Source organism: Ailuropoda melanoleuca, chromosome 3, assembly GCF_002007445.2.
Source record: "Ailuropoda melanoleuca isolate Jingjing chromosome 3, ASM200744v2, whole genome shotgun sequence".
NCBI lineage: Eukaryota > Metazoa > Chordata > Mammalia > Carnivora > Ursidae > Ailuropoda > Ailuropoda melanoleuca.
The window spans coordinates 21658160-21674518 of NC_048220.1; the positions used below are offsets into that span (position 1 = coordinate 21658160).

A 16359-nucleotide genomic window follows, 5' to 3' on the forward strand; every position below is an offset into this window, starting at 1 on the left:
TAAAAAAAAAAAAAAGCTTTTTATTTTGGTATAATCCCATTAGTTTATTTTTGCTTTTCTTTCTTTTACCTGAGGAGAGACATATTCATAAATATGTTGCTAGAGTGATGCCCTCCAGATTACTGTGTTTTCTTTTAGGGAGTTTTATGGTTTCACATCTTGCATTTAGGACTTTAATCCATTTTGAGTTCATTTTTGTGTATGGTTAAAGTAAGTGGTCCAGTTTCATTGCTTCATATGTAACTGTCCAGTTTTCCTAGCACCATTTATTGATGAAACTGTTCTTTCTCTATTGTATATTCTTGTCTCCTTTGTTGTGGATTAATTGACCATATAAGCATTGGTTTATTTCTGGGCTTTCTATTCTGTTCTTTTGATCTGTGTGTCTATCTTTGTACCAGTACCATCCTGTTTGATTACTATAGCTTTGTAGTATTTCTTAAAATTTGGGTTTGTGATACCTCCAGCTTTGTTGTTCTTTCCGAGATTGCTTTGGCTTTTCAGGGTCTTCTGTGTGTGATTCCATACAGATTTTAGGACTACTTGTTCTAGTTCTGTGAAAAATGCTGTTGGTATTTTGATAGGGATTGCGTTGAATCTTTAGATTGCTTTGGGTAGTATGGACATTTTAACAGTATTCTTCCAATCCATGAGCATGGCATATCTTTCTGTTTGTATCATCTTCAATTTCTTTCATCATCGTCTTCCAGTTTTTAGAGTATAGGTCTTTCTCCTCCTTGATTAAGTTTATTCTTGGGGATTTTATTCCTTTTGGTGCAATTGTAAATGGGATTGTTTTCTCAATTTTTCTTTTTTCTACTTTGTTATTAATGTATAGAAATGCAGTGGATTTCTATATATTAATTTTAAATCCTGCATCTTGTGAGCAGCCAGTCCAGCGACAACTCCCTCTTCAGTTCTGAAGCTGTTATGCAGGCTGTCTTCCTGTTTCTCCTGGATTACTCCCTACCTCCTGTCTTGCCTCAGTGCAGTTTATCGTGAAGGCAAAGTGATTCATCTAAAATGCATATCTACTATATGCATTTACCCTGGATTAAACCCCTCAGTGACTTTTCATTGCCTTAGCTCCAAAGCCCTTTCAGAAGGCTCTTAATTACTGGAGCCGTTTCCTGTCTTTACTCCCTTTCCCCCTACTTTCTCCACCATACTTTCTGAAATTACTTTATTCAGTGACTCATATCTTTTCATCTGGCTAACTCCTGCCCATCTGGAAGTTCTCAGTTTAAACCTTCACTTCCTCTAGAAAACTTTCCCATAACTCTCCTAGGTAGAGTAGATGCCCCTACTTTGTGTTCCCAAAGCGTCTTGTATATCTCTTAAGATGATGTTTAACACACCTTTTCTGCTCTTCTATTTAACCTGTCTTCCATACTTCAAAGGAAATACTGTCCTTTGTTTCCAAACCAAAACAACACATGGAAGTTCTAAGTGCTTAATAAATTTGTTTCATCATTTTTGAATGATTTGATGAATTAATATCAAAGTTAGATCTATGCCAAAAAGTTATTAAAAGGCCAACAAAAGACAGTCTGTTACTAAAAAAAAAAAAAAATGCAGGTTTCAGGACTTGTGTTTTGGTGATAGAGTAGTAAGTAGTATACTTTGGTTTCCAAGATAAACAACTACAAAACTGAAACAAATAATTGAAGCAGATGTTTTTAGGTATTGGACAACAGATGATGCAGGGCTGTGATCTTGAGAACAGAGAAATATGTGATGTGACTACACATTCATTCTAGCTTTCTGCACATGGAATTAGAACCCAACAGAGAGTAGCGGTATTGCTAGGTAGATGAAACAGAGGTAGAAATGTGGGTTTACTGAGGTGGCTGAAAATTGTGGGAAAGATAGAGGAGTGGGGTTGCTTTGCAGAGATGGGCACCAGAAATCAATGTAAGGGACTGTTGAATCTTTGGCTAGATACTAAGCTATGTGTGTCTAGGACAGGATTCAGTGAGGACTAGCAGAGAACAGCTACTGGGGTAGAGGAGTGGGACTGTGAGCTGAATGGATATCCTAGAGGTTACACACTGCTAGCTGACATTTGAGTTTTGATATGCCAGAGTAGGGAAGCCTTCTGGAACCCTAGCATTGTTTTGAGACCTCAGAAGGGCCATCCTAACAAATCTAAAGTAAGCTTTGACAGAATCAGGGTGTGTTTCCAATAAATTAACTGCTTGCTAAAGCAAAAGTCAGCACTTTTTAAAGGAAGTTGACACAGTCCAGACTCTCAGTGTAGTATCTACAGTGTCCAAGAGTCTGAGATGTAAATTTTTAAAAAATAGTGGCTATATGAGGAAGCAAATGTGATCCATAACTGGAAGGAAAAAAGTGCATAGAAACAGATCTAGAGGTAGCAGATATTGGAGTTAGCAGACAAGGATACACAAGTTCGACAATTGGAAGGAAAAGATGTCCATATGTGTAGAGAACAATCTTAACAGAGAAAACAAAAAGAGACCCAAGAAACTCAACACATCACAAATAGCTTAAACACATTTATGTTGTGGATTATATTCAAACTGCTGAAAACCAAAGATAAAAAGAAAATTTTAACAGACTGAGCGAAAAGTAAAACATTATGCAGAGGAGAAAAACAGTGATGACTGACTTGTCATCAAAAGTTATCCAAGCCAGGAGATAGGTGCTGGAGAATAAAATTCAGTTTAAAATTCTATATCCATCCGAAATAGCCTTCAAAAAATAAAGATGAGATGGAGTACATTTTCAGATTTTTTTTTTTTTTTTTTTAGAAATGAGAGTTATTTGTTCATCAGCACACTTGTACCATGTTAAAGAAATGTTAAAAGGAGTTTCTCGAGGTTAGGGGAAATGATACTAAATTAGTCTTAGAGTGAAAGTTGCTCCAGATCCCCCTTTACAGTCTTTAAAAACAAAGTCTCATAAGGATCAAACTTTGAAAACTCAACTGCATGCTTGCACAATGTTCAATACTCATTAAAGGAGTAAAACAAAATTCTTTATTCAACAATGTAAAATTCACGGTAAAAAATGTCCAGCCATGCAAAGAAGCAGGGAACCCATAACCAGGAGAAAATTCAGTCATAGGATCAGATCCAAAATGAAAGAGATAATAGAATTAGCAGACAGCCTTAAAACATTACAAATTTTATAAATGTGTAGAAAGATGTAAAGGAAAACATAAGCATCATGAGAAAAATGGAAGATTAAAACAAAAAAGACCCAAATAAAGTAAAAGGAATAATAGTGTTTTTAAATACAGTACAGATAGGTTAAAAGTAAACAGATGGAAAAAACTAAAATATGCCAAATAATAAGAGAACTGAAGTGGCAAGAGGCACCTGGATGGCTTAGTTGGTTAAGCATCTGCCTTTGGCTCAGGTCATGAGCCCTGCATCAGGCTCCCTGCTCAGCAGGAAGTCTGCCTGTCCCTCTGCCTCTGCTCTTCCCCCTGCTTGTGCATTCTGTCCCTCTTTCTCTCTCTCAAATAAATAAATAAATAAAAAACCGAAACAAAACAAAACTGAAGTGACTGTATTTATATTAGACCATATAGTTCAGAACCAGTAATATTAGTGGGGTAAAAAGACACATTTTATGATCGTAAAGTTATGGGTTCAGTTCACCAAGAGGATACAACAATTCTAAATGTATAAAGCTTCAATATAGAAGATACAAGAATCTATGGAACCAAAAGGAGAAATAAACAAATATACAACTATAGTAGACCTCAACACCCTTCCTGGTAGAAAAACTAGAAAAGGAGGCAAAATATCAGTAAGGATATGGAAAATTTTAATACTGTTAACCACATTAACCTAATTGACATTTATAGGATCCACCATTGAACAACTGACTATACTTTATTTTCAACACACATGGAACATTCACAGATATTCTGGACCATAAATAAGTGTAAGTAAGTTAAAGGGAACATTCACAGATATTCTGGATTGAAGTCATACAAAGTGTGTTCTCTGACTACACTAGAATTGAACTAGAAATCGCAACAAAAATAACTGGAAAATCTCTAATATTTGAAAATTAAGTAGCACACTTCTAAATAACCCATGGATTAAAAGAGCACAAGGGAAATTAGAAAATACTTCAAATAAAAACAGAAGAATTTGTGGGATGTAGCTAAATAATGCTTAGAGATTTATAGAATCGAGTGTTAGAAAAGAAAAAAAATCTAAAAGTAATTACCTGAGAGCTTCTATCTTAAGCTTGAAAAAGACGAGCTATTTAAACTCAAAATAGGCAAAGGGGAGAAATTAAATAACGATAAGAGCAAAAATAAGTGAAATAGGATATAAGGACAACAGAGAAAACCAGTGAAACCAGAAGCTAGTTCTTCAAAAAAAAAAAAAAGTCAATAAAGTTAATAAACCTCTAAGCAACATGATCAAGAAAAAAAAGACAGAAATTATCAATATTCGGAGTAAAAGAGGCAACATCACTGCATATCCTACAGGCATTATATAGGAAACAAGACAATATTGTTATCAACTTTATGCCAATAAATTCAACTTAGATGAAACTGACAAATTCTGTTGAGGACACCAGCCATTAAAGGTCACCCAAGAAAAAATATACCTGTTGAAGAAATTGACAGTTAAAAACCTCATGATGAGAACTTTAGTCCTGATGATATTCCTGAATTCTACCAGCCATTTTAGGAAGAAATAATGTCAGTTCTACACAAACTCTTGCAGAAAAGAGAGGCAGAGGAAGTATGTCCCAACTCATTTTATGAGGCTAACATTACCCTGATACCAAAACCAGAGAAAGACATTACAGGAGAACTACAGGTTGATACGTCTGATGAACAAAAATGCAAAAATCCGTAGGAAAATGGTAACCAACCAAATTCATTAATATGCAGATAGAGATAATACATCATGAGTAAGATAAGTTGGGTTTATCTCAGGAATGCAAGGATTGTTTAACATTTGAAAACCAGTCAGTATAATTTGCCACATTAACAGAATAAAGGAGAAAAATCATATGAGTATCAGTAAATGCAAAAACGTTTAAATTCATGAGGTGCCTGGGTGGCTCAGTCCATTGAGCATTTGACTTGGTTTCTGCTCAGGTCATGATGTCACGAGTCATGAGATCTAGCCCCATGGTGGGCTCCCCATTCAGTGGGGAGTCTGCTTGAAGATTCTCTCCCTCTGCTCACTTGTGCCTGTGCTTGCTCTCTAAAACTTATCTTTAAAAACAAAATAAATTCAGTATTCATGGTAAAAACTCAGCACCTTCCTTCATCCCTAATTAATTCAGTACAAAAGCCGGTTGGTGAAGCTGAGGGAGGAAGGCATCCACAGAAGCTAACTGTAGCCTCCTGGTTGGGAATTGGAGTTCAAGTGAGGAATGTAGGAGTCTATAATGATTTTTTTAAAATGAAAATAAATAATAAATGGGGAAAAAAAAGCCTTTCCTTATAGTAGAATCTTAACAAGTAAATGAAGGAAAAACAATGGAACTAGAAAATTTGTTAGCTATCATAGAGATGGTTCATTCAGGTAAGAAACATTAATAGATGCTAAAACTAGTGGAAGAAGGTTTGATGAAGTATGAGATATTAACATGGTCTCGATGTATCTCTCCCCCAAATATATATTAATAGCAAAGTATAAGAAATAACTTTATGGTAGAGAAGTGTGGCAGATACCACCATTATCCCAGTAGGAGGATAAACTGAAAGCATGTCCCATTTGACAAGATGCAAAGAAAGGAATACACATCACTTCTGTAATATTCCTGCCAAAGGTGCATAATCTGATTCTGATTCATGAGGAAATACTAGACAAACCCAAATTTTGGGAGATAGTCTGTAAAATAATGTTTTCTAATTTTCAGAGTTATCTGTCATTAAAGTCAAGGAAAATCTGAGGAACTGTCCCAGACTGAAAGAAACTAGAGGCATGACAACAATATACAGTGTGTAATGCAATATATAATTCTGACCTAGATCCTTTTGTTGTAAAGGACATATTGGAACAATCGGCAAAACTTGAATCTGGGAACCGTGATTCTAAATTTCCTGATTTTTGTGTTTGGCAGTGTCCCTATTTTGTAGGAAATATTGTTGGGGCATCAAGTCAGCAGCTTAATCTCAAGTGGTTCAGGGGAGAAAAGTTTTGTATACTGTATTTTTCCTTTTCTGTAGGAAAATCTGTTGGAAAACACTTTTGATACTTAAAAAGGTAAAATTTATTTTTTGAAAAATCTACATACCTGATCTGGGGCGCCTGGGTGGCACAGCGGTTAAGTGTCTGCCTTCGGCTCAGGGCGTGATCCTGGCATTATGGGATCGAGCCCCACATCAGGCTCTTCCGCTATGAGCCCTGCTTCTTCCTCTCCCACTCCCCCTGCTTGTGTTCCCTCTCTCTCTGGCTGTGTCTATCTCTGTCGAATAAATAAATAAAATCTTTTAAAAAAAAAAAAAGAAAAATCTACATACCTGATCTAATGATACTGAGTAACGGGTAGAAAATAATTTTAGTAAATCAATTAAAGAGTATTCTTTTCCTCCTATATATTGAATAGCACGTAAAAATGTCACTCATTTTGAATGTTTTAAGTTTTTCTTTTTTGTTCTCATTTTTGGTACGATTGCTTGTCTTTTCTTTTAGAACTAATGCTCTGGTACTTACTAAGGTGGCATAATTTTTCTCCATTCACCTTAAAAGGTTGCTCAAGAAACAGATGTTAGAGCCCAGATCCGTCTGCAGTTTCGTGATGTCAATGGAGAACTTATAGCTGTACAGAGATCGATGGTGTGTACTCAGAAAAGCAAAAAGACAGAATTTAAAACCCTGGAAGGAGTCATTACTAGAACAAAGTAGGTGTTTATTTTATATTTGAATATCTGTTCATTTTCAGTCATTTAGGTTCATAAGAACCTAATGGGTTTTTTCCCATTATTTTAGGGGGACATATTAATTTTTTTAAACAGACTTTATTTTTTAGAGCAGATTTAGGTTCTCAGCAAAACTGAGCAGAAAGTAGAGTTCCTGTGTACTCCCTGCCCCTACACATGTATATCTTCATCCACTATGAACATTTGTTGTTTGATCTATTTATCACTTAAACAGAATAATCCCATTGAAGGTTTAGTGATAATGCTACACTCCTTTGAGTAATTTATGAACAGTTGCTCAATTGAAGATGCACAATCACTCAAATATAGATTGAATGGATGAAAAATGCTAGTGTCATGTGTAGGAGTGGGTGAGATGAGAAACATCCAAATAGGAAAGAGAGAATTTGTCCCTGTTACCTTTATTAGAGGCAGGTATCATCTTGTAATGGGTATGGATTTTGGAATTAGCCTGTCCTGGCTTCAAGGTTTTATCCTTGTTGAGCACATTACTTAACTGTCCCCTTACCCCCTCCCTTTTACTTGCTTATTTATTTGTTCGACTAATGAAGAAATAATTCCTTTAATTAAAAACGTTTAGCACCTATTATGTGCTAGAGGCAGTATATTAGCTACTGGCTCCTCAAGCAGGTTTGTTTCCTTGCCGTTTAAACACACTCCGGTCTCTCCCGCACCCCTTGGGTTTCATTCCATGCCAATTACTGTCTGTTTCCATCTTCCCCTTTCCAACCAGTCTTCTCAAGAAGCGTTGTTGAAACTATCTCCATTTCTATTCTTCCTCCTCACTCCTCTTCCATCCCCATTCCTCTACTGAAAGAGCTCCAGCTAAGGTCACAGGTACCCTCTGTGTTAATTAGGATAATGCTTTTGCTTTACAAAATAGATCTCATAGCAAGCCTGTGTGGTTTTTTTTTTCATTTGTAAAATAGGGATTTAGTATTTATTACTATATATATGTATATATATATATATATCTTAGATGTTTTAAGGATTGAGCTAATGCATATAAAATGCTGAACAGGTAGTAAGAGCTCATGTATTAGTTTTCTATGACTGCAAAACAAACCACAAACTTAGTGGTTTATAACAGTACACATTTATTATCTTATAGTTCTGTAGTTTATGGGTCTGAATCAGGTCTCACTGGCTTAAAATCAAGATGTTGGCAGGGCTGTGTTCCTTTCTGGAGGCTCTGGGGGAAGATCTGTTTCCGTGCCCATTCTGTTTTTTATACCCCACCCACATTCCTTGGCTCATGGCCCTCCATCATCTTCAAAGCCAGCAGTAGTGGGCAGAGTCTTTCCCACAGTACATCACTCTGACCTCCTCTTCTGCCTCCCTTTCCCCGCTTAAGGACCCTTGTGATTGTGTTAACCCACCAAAATAATCCAGGGTAATCCCTCTATTTAGGGTCCAGATGATAAGCAACCTTAACTCCATCTATAATTTTCTGCTATGTAACCCAACAGATTCACAAATTCCAGGGATTAGAATAGAAGTATCTTTGAAGGGCCATTGTTCTGTGCACTGTAATTCAGTAAATGGTAGCTGTTAATAATCTTCAGTAGACTTCTGTAACATGACACTGTTCTTTCTCTTCTTCACAGCCATATCCTACCCAGCCAGTAAAGGTAGGAGTTCGACAGGCTCCTAGATCCTCTCCTATTTTTGCTCTATATTCTCTTCCTAGTTAATCTCATCCATATCCATTACTCAAATTACTGTGTATTCATAGGTGACTCAAAGATTTAGGTCTCCAGACCTTTATTTCTAGACCCACGTACACAACTGCCTTTCTCATGTTCTTCCAGCTCTTTCAAAGACACCTCAGATTCAACATGTTCAAAACCAACCTCATGAGTCTTTCCCCTTGACTCCTGAAAAACTTCCCACAACCTGATACTCTTGCAGTGCTCCTCATCGCAGTGAACGGCACTCCCGTCCATCCAGTGACACAATAACCTCTGTCTATCTTGACACCTCCTTGCCCTCTATATTCATTTCATTACCAGGTCCTGTGGATTTAACTGAAATGTCTGTTGAGTCTTTCTTTCTATCTGTGCATTGACCATTCTAGTTCACGCTACCATCATTTTTCCCTGGTCTAATGTGATAACCTCCTGGTCTGTGTCCATTCTGTCCCCCTACAAAATGTTCTCAGTGTGTTCGGTGTAGTATTTTCAAAAAACATATATTGGAATATATAAATGACAGTAAAGACAGACAATGCTTTGCCTACCTGATCTAGTTATTAACAGATACTGCACAGAAGATAGGAAAGAAAACGTTGAATTTGTCCTTCTTATGAAAGATACTGAGAGATTGCTTGGAATCCAAGGGCAGGGATGCTCCTGGCCCTAGGTGTAATGATGTGGGGAACTCATCTTTTATTTATTTTTTATTTTTATTTTTTGGGGGGAACTTGGCTTTTAAAAGACCCTAAGACACTTTTCTCTGTTAGATTGCTTTGTCAGTGTGACCTTAGAAGTTGAGGTCTACTGACTAAGAATCCTCCTTGGATTTGCTTAGATGAGCATCACTAAAGTTTGCCTTTTGTTCTCTTTTTACAGTGGGTCTGTTACTGAACAGTCCCTGTCTAAACGGTACGGTCTCTAGATGTCTTTGTTTAAGGCACCGTTGCCGGTCTGCTGTGGATCATCCTCTTTTATTCTTTTAAGTCTCTTATTTTTCTTATTTTTAAATTCTGGGAGTGGAAGATAGTTTCCTCTGTTTATTTTCTATAAGTATTTTAAATTACTGTATTTAGAAGTCAAACATGTAAAAAAATTGATTCTGGCATTATTTCCTGTCCTGACCTGTTTTGTATACTTTTTCATCATTGAACTGCTGAATCATTTAAGAGTTAAACTTTTTATCATGAGGAATCTATTGTAATGGGATGGATGAGGGGACTTCTTTTTTTTTCTTCTTCTTCTTCTTCCTCCTCCTCCTCCTCCTTCCCCTTCCTCCTCCCTCCTCCTCCTCCTTCCTCCTCCTCCTCTTCCTTCTCCTTCCTCCTCCTCCTCCTCTTTTTTTTTTTAACAAGTACAGCATAAAGGCATGATTAAGCAATTAGAGTGGGTACCAATGGATGGTTTTTTATTGTTTTTTGTTTTTACGTAAATTCTGTTTTTGTTTTCTGTAGGCATGGTGAGAAGGTCAGTCTCAGCTCTAAGTGTGCAGAAATTGACCGAGAGATGATAAGTTCTCTTGGGGTTTCCAAGTCTGTGCTGAATAATGTCATTTTTTGTCACCAAGAAGAGTCGAATTGGCCTTTAAGTGAAGGAAAGGCCCTGAAGCAAAAATTTGATGAGATTTTTTCAGCAACAAGGTCTGTAACCTTTAGTGAGACTTTATAATCCATTCAGTTATTGAGCCGTGGTTGCGATTTGGATGCTTCTTTTTTAAAAGAAAAAATATTTTAAAAGTAAAAAGTCATCAGTTATTACCTGTCATCCAGTAGCAACCATTGGGTGTATTTCCTTTCTTTTTTCATTCTATACATCTTTATTGACCTGGTTGATAATTTATATGTAACTTCTTCATTTACCATTATATCATAAGCATTTTCTAAGTTACTAATAACTCTTTGTAAATATCATCTTAACAACTATGTAATATTCCATTGTTTGAATCCACTGTAATTCCCTTGGACATAAGTTTGATTTTTACTTAATATCTCCAAAGGTACATTAAAGCGTTGGAAACGCTTCGGCAGGTACGTCAGACACAAGGTCAGAAAGTAAAAGAATGTCAAACAGAACTAAAATATTTGAAGCAAAATAAGGAAAAAGCTTGTGAGATACGTGACCAGATTACTAATAAGGAAGCCCAGTTAACATCATCAAAGGAAATTGTCAAATCCTATGAGAACGAACTTGATCCATTGAAGGTAATTTGATTTCTTATATAAGAAGATCACCTTTTATCGTGGTAGCACCCCAAAGCCCTTTATTTTTATATAAATTTGAATGTTGTATATATTTCTTGAAAAAATTATTAGACACTATATAATGTTATGATTAATATCGTAGTTCTGTATTGGATGGTTAGTCTTAGAATTGCCCAAGGAGCTTGGATTTGAGAGTAAACAAATTCATACCATCATACTAAGTTACTGACGTAGATCTTCAGTTTTCGAACAATGACCCGACCTTACACATTTCTGTATTCTTAAGGAGATTTTTTTTTAATTGACACATCTTTCCAGGGAATTTTTATAATTTGCAGGATGTTCTTGACATTGCACAAAATTTAGCATTGATGCATAACATGTTGATATATTTGCAGATGAGTAGTTTACTAAATTCTTGTGGTTTATAAGAAAGGCCATAAAGACTATAAATAAAAATGTCTATTTCCTAAACATTTAGTAAGTATTTCCTGTGTGCAAGGGTTATACGGGGTATACTGTGCTTGGGGTTACAGGTACAAGAAGAACTACAGTGATGTCCTTGCTCTTAAAGTGTTCCTAGTCTAAATAAGTAAGAGTATTCTTGAAAATGGCTATTTTCTAGGTTTCAAATAGAGGAATTTTTTAAAAATTATTTAAAAGTTAACTGATTTGGCTCTTAAAACTCATCTCTAAATACTGGTATAGATTTTTTTTAATTGATTATTTGTTTATTTACTTATTTAAGTTTTTATTTTAATCATTTGGTGGTCATCATGACAAAGGTACTCCTTAATCCCCATTATCTATTTCACCTATCCTCCCACCCACTTCCCCTCTGGTAACCATCAGTTTGTTTTCAGCAGTTAAGTGTCTGTTTCTTGGGGTGCCTGGGTGGCTCAGTCAGTTAAGTGTCTGCCTTCTGCTCAGGTCATGATCCCAGGGTCCTGGGATTGAGCCCCGCATCGGGCTCCCTTCTCAGTGGAGAGCCTGCTTCTCCCACTCCCTCTCCCCCTGCTTGTGCTTACTCGCTCTCTTTGTCTGTCAAATAAATAAATAAAATCTTAAAAAAAAAAAAAGTGTTTCTTAGTTTATGTCTCCTTTTTTTTTTTTTTGCCTTTGCTCATTTGTTTTGTTTCTTAGATTCCACATAAGAGTGAAATCAAATTAGTCTTTCTCTGACTTATTTCACTTAACATTATACTGTCTAGTTCTATCCATGTTGTTGCATATGGCCAGTTTTCATTTTTTATGGCTGAGTAGTAGTCCATTGTCTGTATATATCACGTCTTTATTCATTCATCAGTTGATGGACACTTGGGCTGCTTCCCTATCTCAGCATTGTAAATAATGCTGCTATAAACATAGGGGTGCATGTATCCCTTCAAATTCATGTTCTTGTATTCTCTGGGTAATACCCAGTAGTACAGTTGCTGGGTCATAAAATAGTTCTATTTTTAAATTTTTGAGAAACCTCCATACTGTTTTCCAGAGTGGCTGCATCAGTTTGCATTCCCACCAGTAGTGCACAAGTGTTACTTTTTCTCCACATCCCCCCCAGCATCCTGTGATTTTATGCATTCTCACAGGTGTGAGATGATATCTCATTGTAGTTTTGATTTGCATTTCCCTGATGATCAGTGATGTTGAGCATCTTTTCATGCATCTGTTGGCCATCTCGATGTTTTCTTTGGAGAAATGTCTGTTTGTGTCTTATGCCCATTTTTAAATTGGATTATTTGATTTTTTTGGGTGTTGAGTTGTATCAGTTCTTTATGTGTTTTGAATACTAACCCTTTATCAGATATATCATTTGTAAATATCTTCTCCCATTCCATAAGTTACCTTTTAGTTTTGATGGCTCCTTTCATTGTGCAGAAGCTTTTTATTTGATGTAATCCCAATAGTTTATTTTTGCTTTTGTTTCCCTTCCCTGAAGGGACCTGTGTAGAAAAAAGTTGCTATGGCCTATGTCAGAGAAATTACTGCCTGTACTCTCTTCTAGGATTTTTATGGTGTAAAGTCTCACATTTAGGTCTTTAATCCATTTTATTTTTGTGTATGGTGTTAAAAAAGTGGTCTAGTTTAATTCTTTCACATGCAGCTGACCAGTTTTCCCAGCATCATTTGTTGAACAGTCTTCTTCCCCTTGGATATTCTTTCCTGCTTTGTCGAAGATTAATTGACCATATTGTGGGTTTATTTCTGGATTTTCTTTTCTGTTCTATTGATATATATGTCTATTTTTGTGCCAGTACCATACTGTTTTGATCACTACAGCTTTATTTATTTTTTTTAAAAGATTTTATTTATTTATTTGACAGAGGTAGAGACAGCCAGCGAGAGAGGGAACACAAGCAGGGGAGTGGGAGAGGAAGAAGCAGGCTCATAGCAGAGGAGCCTGATGTGGGGCTCGATCCCATAACGCCAGGATCACACCCTGAGCTGAAGGCAGACGCTTAACCACCGTGCCACCCAGGCACCCCATCACTACAGCTTTATAATACAAGTTGAAGCTTGAATTGCGATGTCTCCAGTTTTGCTTTTCTATTTCAAGATCGCTGTGGCTTTTCGGGGTCTTCTGTGGTTCCATACAAATTTTTGAATTGTTTATTCTAGTTCTGTGAAAAATGTTGTTGGTATTTTGATCAGGAATGCATTAAATCTGTAGGTTGCTTTGGGTAGTATAGACATTTCAGCAGTGTGTGTTCTTCTAATCCATGGGCATGGAATGTCTTCCCACTTCTTTGTGTCATTTTCATATTTTTTCATCAGTGTTCTATGGTTTTTAGAGTACAGGTCTTTCACCTCTTTCATTAGGTTTACTCCTAGGTGTCTTATTATTTTTGGTGCAATTGTAAATGGGATTGTTTTCTTAATTTCTTTTTCCGCTGCTTGTTATTGGTGTATAGATATACAATTGGTTTTGTCTCCCTCGATTTTACTGAATTTGTTTATCAGTTCTAGCAGTTTTTTGGTGGTCTTTCCGGATATATATATATATATGTACTGTATATGTAGTATGTATACTATGTATACTATGCATATAGTACACGTGTATACAGTATAGTATACATATATACGTATGTACAGTATGTACGCTGTAGTTCAGTATGTTAACTATAGTATGTATATGTTATACTATATAATACATAGTATCATGTCATCTGCAAATAGTGAAAGTTTTACTTCTTCTTTACCAATTCGAATGCCTTTTGTCTCTTTTAGTTCTCTGATTGCTGTGGCTAGGACTTGTACTATGTTGAATGAAAGTAGTTTTGTTCCTGACCTTGAGGAACAGTTATCAGTCTTTCCCCATTGAGGATGATGTTAGCTGTGCGTTTTTCATAGATGGCCTTTAGTATGTTGAGGTATGTCTCCTCTAAACCTACTTTGTTGAGGGTTTTCGTCATGAATGGACGTAGTATTTGTCAAATGCTTTTTCTGCGTCTATTGAAATGATCATATGGTTCTTACCCTTTATCTTAGTGATGTGATGCCTCATATTGATTGATTTGTGAATATTGAACCACCCTTGCAACCCAGAAATAAATACTACTTGATCGTGGTGAATGTTTTTTTTTCCTTTTTTAAAGATTTTATTTGTTTACTTGAGAGAGAGGGAGAGACAGCATGAGGAGTGGGAAGGAAGCAGAGGGAGACCAAAGGCAGACGCTTAACTGTTTGAGCCACCCAGGTGCCCTGATTTTTTTTTATTATTATTATTAACATACAGCGTATTTGTTTCAGGGTTACAGGTCTGTGATTCATCAGTCTTACACAATACACAGCGCTCACCACAACACAGATCCTCTCCAATGTCCCTCCCAGCCCCTCCACTCCAGCAACCCTCAGTTGGAACTCTAATAACTTAGTAATAAAAAAAAAATAACAATTTGAAAATGTGCAAAGGATCTAAATAGATATTTCTCTAAAGAAAAGTATATATGTGTCCAAAAACACATGAAAATATGTTTGACATCATTATTCATCAGGAACATACAAATCAAAATCACAGTGAGATACCACTTCACACCCACTAGAGTGGCTGTAAATCAAAAAGACATATAATTAGTGTTAATAAGAACAGGGAGAAATTGGAACACATATATGCTGGTAGAAACGTAAAATGGTTCCGCATTGGAAAACAGTTCAGCAATTCCTTGAAATGTTAAACATAGAGTTAACATATGATCCAGCTGAAGGGGGGTAAACAGAAGGGGGAATGAACCATGAGAGACTATGGACTCTGGGAAACAAACTGAGGGCTTCAGAGGGGGAGGGGGAGGGGGTGGGGGATTGGGATAGGCTGGTGATGGGTATTAAGGAGGGCACATATTGCATGGAGCACTGGGTGTTATATGCAAACAATGAATCATGGAACACTACATCAAAAACTAAGGATGTACTGTATGGTGACTAACATAACATAATAAAAAATTATTATTAAAACAACATATGATCCAGCAATTTTACTCAAGAATCTTGCACCTAAGAGAAATTTAAAAATACATCTACGAAAAAACTTGTATAGGGACGTTCATAGCAGGATTATTCATAATATCAAAAAAATGGAAACAACTCAGTTGCCCGTTAACTGCTAAATGTGGCTTAACCTTACATTGGAGTATTATTCAGCCATAAAAAGGAATGAAGTTCTGATACATGCTACAACAGGCAAGAACCTTGAAAACACATTAAATGAAAGGAGCCAGTTACAAAAGACCACATATTATATGATTCCATTTATTTGAAATGTCTGAAATAGGCAAATCTATAGAGACAGAAAATAGAGTAATGATTGTGTTGGGTAGGTGGTGGAGAGGAATGAACAGTAACTGCTAATTGGCATAGTTTCCTCTTTGGAAGTTGAAATACAGTAAGATTAGGTTATGGTAATTGTTGCATGACTCTATGAATATACACTTTAAACAGATGAATTATATGGTATGTGAAATCTCAGTAAAGCCGGGGAAAAAAGGGGGGATGGTCTTGAAGAGAAATCTGTCACAAAGCCTTCAAGGGAAGAGGGGTGGCTGAACTGGGCCTTAAAAAATGGGGGAAAATCAAACTGACAGAGTAGAAGGCGTTACATTATATTCGTATTTTAATTTTTTCTTTTTTTTTTTTTTTTAAAGATTTTATTTATTTATTCAACAGAGAGAGAGAGACAGCCAGTGAGAGAGGGAACACAAGCAGGGAGTGGGAGAGGAAGAAGCAGGCTCATAGCGGAAGAGCCTGATGTGGGGCTCGATCCCATAATGCCGGGATCACGCCCTGAGCCGAAGGCAGGCGCTTAACCGCTGTGCCACCCAGGCGCCCCCTAATTTTTTCTTTTAAAAGTAGTATGTGCTCACAGTGAAAATTATAGAAAAATATGAGTTGAAAAGTAAGAGATACTCTTCTACCTCCTCATTTCTGACCTTCCAGATACAGCCTATCAGTTTTTCTTTTTATGTATAAATACAATAAAAATGTATTTACATCCACATTTTTATGTCTGTTTTCACACATACAGGAAGAGCCTGGGTTAAGTAAACCAGGGTAAAATCAGTGAGAGAATTGCAGTCAGATT

At 36.4% G+C, this 16359-nt stretch overlaps 1 protein-coding gene across 2 annotated transcripts in view; it reads left to right on the top strand.

Annotated features, from left to right (window-relative positions):
• Positions 1-16359, top strand: part of RAD50 (RAD50 double strand break repair protein) — a 136451-nt gene that overhangs the window by 63146 nt on the left and 56946 nt on the right. For both annotated transcript variants that reach the window (XM_034655995.1, XM_002912954.4), the window contains 3 exons: positions 6702-6853; positions 10038-10223; positions 10580-10784. In XM_034655995.1, the coding sequence (XP_034511886.1) occupies positions 6702-6853; positions 10038-10223; positions 10580-10784 (543 nt within the window). The remainder of the gene's footprint in view (positions 1-6701; positions 6854-10037; positions 10224-10579; positions 10785-16359) is intronic.